The sequence below is a fragment of the Grammomys surdaster genome, unplaced genomic scaffold (genome assembly GCF_004785775.1).
Source record: "Grammomys surdaster isolate TR1022 unplaced genomic scaffold, NIH_TR_1.0 371, whole genome shotgun sequence".
Classification (NCBI taxonomy): Eukaryota; Metazoa; Chordata; class Mammalia; order Rodentia; family Muridae; genus Grammomys; species Grammomys surdaster.
Genome location: NW_021604790.1, coordinates 110168 through 115537, shown reverse-complemented (window position 1 = coordinate 115537; position 5370 = coordinate 110168). Strand labels below are relative to the sequence as shown.

The following is a 5370-nucleotide window of genomic DNA, read 5'->3' as shown; positions in this document are numbered from 1 at the left end:
CACCCAGATCTACCTGCAGCAGCTCACTGCTCCCATCACCTCTCCCAAAACCATGTCCTGTGAGACTTGTCTGCCCGCCCTGAGCTGCCGCACCAGCTGCTCCTCCAGGCCCTGTGTGCCCCCCAGCTGCCATGGCTGCACCCTGCCCGGAGCCTGCAACATCCCTGCCAATGTGGGCAACTGCAATTGGTTCTGTGAGGGCTCCTTCAATGGCAATGAGAAGGAGACCATGCAGTTTCTGAATGACCGCCTGGCCTCCTACCTGGAGAAGGTGAGGCAGCTGGAGAGAGAGAATGCAGAGCTGGAATGTAGGATCCAGGAGAGGAGCCAGCAGCAGGATCCCCTGGTGTGTCCTGCCTACCAGGCCTACTTCAAGACCATTGAGGAGCTGCAGCAGAAGGTGAGAGGGTAGCTTATCTCAGATCCAGCAGTAGCTGCCTTTTCTTGCATAGGGAGATATACTCAAGTTCAAGTGGATCTCACATTGAAACCATTGTTTCAGATTCTGTGTGCTAAGTCTGAGAACGCCAGGCTGGTCGTACAGATCGACAATGCCAAGCTGGCCTCTGATGACTTCAGGACCAAGTATGTTAAACCTTTTGGGTTGGGTGACTTCCAAACCTTGGTGATTCTGTCATGGCTCTGTGGGTCTAATGTTGCCAGGAAGGGCAGGTGGAAGGGATGAAAAAGACATTTCTTCCTTTTTCATGTCTCCTCTTGAGTCTGGCTACAAAAGAAAAAAAAAGCTTCAAATAGGCATTCAGCCTCTAGCCCTTCAGTTGATATGGTTGATGCTCCTGTATTGGAAGTGGTTGGGACCTGAAGTGTTTCTGGGTTTTTGCTTTCCTTCTGAGTTGTGGGCTATTTGACCATTCGTAATGAGCTATCTTGGGGATGGGACCTGAGTCTAAGCACAAAAGTCATTTTTTAGAGGTGTTTATGCATGTCATTCTATACACTATTTTTAGTGCACCTGCATTGTGACTTCATCCATCAATGAAGTCACATGGGGCAGTTTTAACTGTAGTGTTATGGCCCTCAAAGACTTTTTAAGCATTTCAGGAATGGGATCTTCTGGTTAGCGGTGTTTAACCTATATCAGGGTTTCTATAATGTTCTTTTTATACAACTTTCAAATCCAGAGGTGGGAATGGATTAATTTGGTGTTACACTAATCAATAACATCAAGAACAGACTGAGGGCCCTACCTTATGGGTGTCTGTGGGCATCAGTGAGTCAATAACCGCCCCCCCCCCACGCCAGCTAATCTACACATAGCAAGGAGAAAATAGAAGAGGAAAGGCTTAGGGATACCCGAATGGAGTTATTGGTCCAATACCACCCTGAGAAGATATTGGCTGATCCTCCTACCCTGTCTGTGCAGGTACCATACTGAGCTGTCCATGAGGCAGCTGGTGGAGGCTGACATCAATAGCCTGCGCAGGATCCTGGATGAGCTGACCCTGTGCAAGTCTGACCTGGAGGCTCAGGTGGAGTCCCTGAGGGAAGAGCTGCTGTGTCTCAAGAAGAACCATGAGGAGGTATGAGGAAATATTTAAAAAGCAAGTTGCACAGCCTCAGAGTGACACCTTTAGCATCCAGAGAGCTCCCCTAAATCAGGAGGCACCATGATGTGGGGCCATTCCCTGAAGGATTTTAAGCTAAAGTCCCAGGAGGACCTTATCACTATATCCTTATGGAGGAGTGAGGTGAATTGAGGACGCTCCGGCACACAGGTGAGTGTAGGCAGCTGCTAGAGCATGGATGTCCATTCACAGACCTCCCATCTCTGCTGGTTGCTACCACTAGGTTCTAGAATTGATGGTGGAGATGGAGGGTAAAAAAAAATATAAAATAATTCATGGCTCCTTTCTCTAAGTACTCGCAGCCTAGTGTGGAGGGCAGCTATGGAGTCCAGATGATACAATGTAAGGCTGAGTGAAGGAAAATCTGTGTGGTGTGCACAGTAGGAGGAAGCCCATCTTCCAGAGAGGAGCTAACTTTTCAGAGGCAAGAGAAAGATTTCCATCAACTCTTAAGTGTTGCCATTTGAGGTTGTAGGCTGCTCAAAAAAGCGCTGAAGCAAGACATATTTAAGAATGGCTAAGCATTTTGTCCCCAAAGGAGTGTGGCAGACAATAGGAGGATTTGTGTGTGTCAAGAACCAGTGTTAGAAGGCTGTGAAGGTGCTTCAGTTTTTCTTTCAGAAAGACATGGCTGTGGTTCCTGTTGGAGCTTTGTTGCTCTGGTTGCATCTTTGGAATGATTAGGATATTTGTTTTTAGCCCCTGTCCTCCATCCCTTTCTAGGTAGCGCTGTGCTCACATCCCTGTAGCAGGAAGAGAGTGAATCTGCCTTTGTAGGCTCATTCTTTTTCCTTCTTTCACTAGGAAGTCAACACCCTGCGCTGCCAGCTTGGAGACCGTCTCAACGTGGAGGTGGACGCTGCTCCCACTGTCGACCTGAACCGTGTGCTCAATGAGACCAGGTGTCAGTACGAGGCCCTGGTGGAAACCAACCACAGGGAAGTGGAGGAATGGTTCACCACACAGGTAGGCATCTGAGCCCATGATCGCTCAGGAACTGAGTCCCCCAGGACTGTAGGGCAGGGTCTGATTCTGTCCCTCCCCTTGGCTATTGCAGACAGAGGAGCTGAACAAGCAGGTGGTGTCCAGCTCAGAGCAGCTGCAGTCCTGCCAGGCTGAGATCATCGAGCTGAGACGCACAGTCAATGCCCTGGAGATCGAGCTGCAGGCCCAGCACAACCTGGTGTGTAGTGTCCAGACCTGCTGCTGAGCAGTGTGGAGTTGGGAGACAGAGTCACTGGGGTGTCCTTGGGCTCTCTGTTTCTCTGTCTCTCTGTCTCTCTCTGTGTCTCTCCCTTAGCTCTTTAAGCCTGAGATTTCTTTGGAAGGCCATGCAGGAACCTTCAGAGGGACCAGCTTTGTGACAGCCTTTGTCTTCTCTCCCACAGAGAAACTCTCTGGAGAACACCCTGACAGAGAGTGAGGCTCGCTACAGCTCCCAGCTGTCCCAGGTGCAGTGCCTGATCACCAATGTGGAGTCCCAGCTGTCTGAGATCCGCTGTGACCTGGAGCGTCAGAACCAGGAGTACCAGGTGCTGCTGGACATTCGGTCTCGTCTGGAGTGTGAAATCAACACCTACAGGAGCCTGCTGGAGAGTGAAGACTGCAAGTGAGTACAGAATGGATTTCTGGGACTGTATATGAGGTGTGTGTATTAGCCGTGGAGACACATTCATGGTGTCCATGTTTTAAACCTCTCAAACAGCAGACTGAAAGCCTACAATAATTTGTGGCAGTTCAGTAAGTATAGATGAACAAAGGTGAAGGGAATAGATCCTGCCCTTGAAAGTTACCAATAGAGAGGTGAGGGGTGGGTAGGGAGATTGCCAGTCACAGTCTTTCAGGTTGAGTAAGGCAGATCTTGTTAAGTTCCACAAGAGCACAACCGTATGAGACAATAGTTTTCCAAAAGCACAATTTTCCAGTTCTTCACAAGGTATTGTGGGTAAGGGAGACGGGCTTGATAACCATCTCAAGACCACTCTCATTCCAACTGCTGATAATTCATAGGTTGCTCCTGTAAGTACAAGATGTTGTGTGTGCCTTAGGGTTCGCTGACTTCTCCTCTCCAATCCACTGTTAACTTTTGTGTCTCCCCAGCCTCCCCTGCAATCCATGCGCCACCACCAATGCTAGTGGCGGGTGCTGTGGACCCTGTGGCAGTTCAAAGCGTTGCTGTTAACTGAACTGATCCCCTCTGAAGATGTCGATGAAACCATTTAGTTCAAATTCAGGAACAGTCAAATCCAACCCCTCCTTTGCAAGGACTTCCAGTGCCATTAAGAAACATCATCATGACAACTGTGATTTTTAGGGAAGGATATGCTTTCCAGGACCAGCAAGCAACTTCCTGACAAACTCCTTCTGTTGAAGGTTGAGTCTCTTTGCTGCACTGGTGTCACATGTCTGCAACTGGAGCTCCAGAGATTGGCATAGAGGGCGTTTCCTGTCCATGCCTCCATTTCCTGTCTTCCTTTCTTCTCTGGGATTCTCTGGAATGCAAGGAGGCAGCTTCATTTACCTCTCAATAAACTTTATTTCTCTGGCATAGTAAAGGTCTTTCTCATTCATATTCATACTTTGTAAAATATTCATGACTATCTCATAAAAATACCTTGAACTAGCAGGGTGTTTAAATGGATCAAATGGCTAACCTAGCTATTAAGCTCAAAGGGAAACCTTGAGGGGCAGGGAGAGGTGTTCTCTGTATGGGTGGACTCTCACCAAGGGTGGATCATGTGGGAAAACTTGGCCATGAACACCCAAGCGCATTTTCCTGTGACTGTAGGGCCCTTGAGTATTCTGAGGCTCCTCCATGCCTCAAATTTCTCAAATTCTCATCCTCATTAGGTTTCTTGCTCTTAAACTACATGACACTAGCTTTGTAACCCATCTGTCCCTTTTGTTCAGGGATTTCTTTGGAGGCCCCCCGTTTTCCTTCCCCATCACAGGGTCCCCATCTCTCTTGTTCTCTTTTACTTCAAGCTATCTCTCTTGATTAAACTCTTGAAGCCTTTCTCCAGAGTTTAAGGGGAAGTCTCTCTCTCCTGATGGAGCTCACTCTGAAGTGTAATTGAGTGTCTCTTCCTCTCTATCAAAGCTGCTTGCTGTTTTCTGTCCTTATGGTTGTAACAAGTCTTGGTTCAAGTTCCATGTTCAAGGTACTCATGAGAAATTTTCACTTCATGTCTGTCCACTGCACCAAGTATTGCAGGGTATTTGTTTACACTGCGAACCCTGAGATTGTATTATTTATTGAAAAGTTCTGTTTCTAGTTGTTGTGTGGCTCAGCCTTTAACACACACCTTTATTCCCTCTGGCGGGAATACAGATATGTCCCTAGTACACACCTTTAATCCCAACTGATGTTGGTGAAGTTGGTTTGTAGAAGGAAGCATCCATGTTTGAAAGTGATGTCTTATTGAGTGGCAGACAAAGAAACCAATCAGAGAAAGATCTGACAGAATAGGATATGCCCAACTTTCAGGAGAAGGAAGCTACTTAAGAGACCAGTGCAGAGAGAGAAGAAAGGAAGGGGGGGAGCAGTTATAGCAGGATAGTTGTACAGAGACAGTTCGCAGAGAAAAAACAAGCTAGACACAGTTAAAGATAGAAAGAGCCAGAGAATGAGAAGGAAAATTAAATCAGCCAAATAAAAGTTGCTTTAACAACCAAGTCTGATTGGACTAAGATGTAACCTTGGTAACCAGGTTTGTCTTGTTATCGACTTGTTATGCCTAAGAAATTGCCTTTTTCTTTAGATTTCAAATTATTCATTTATCCA

At 47.2% G+C, this 5370-nt stretch overlaps 1 protein-coding gene across 1 annotated transcript; it reads left to right on the top strand.

Moving 5' to 3' along the window:
* On the top strand, positions 1 to 4141 carry Krt34 (keratin 34). The gene is made up of 7 exons (XM_028780469.1): positions 1 to 400; positions 503 to 585; positions 1385 to 1541; positions 2391 to 2552; positions 2644 to 2769; positions 2975 to 3195; positions 3687 to 4141. Exons 1-7 carry the CDS (start codon positions 53 to 55, stop codon positions 3766 to 3768), a joined length of 1179 nt encoding a protein of 392 aa, XP_028636302.1. The 5' UTR covers positions 1 to 52; the 3' UTR covers positions 3769 to 4141.
* Positions 4142 to 5370: the final 1229 nt, after the last annotated feature.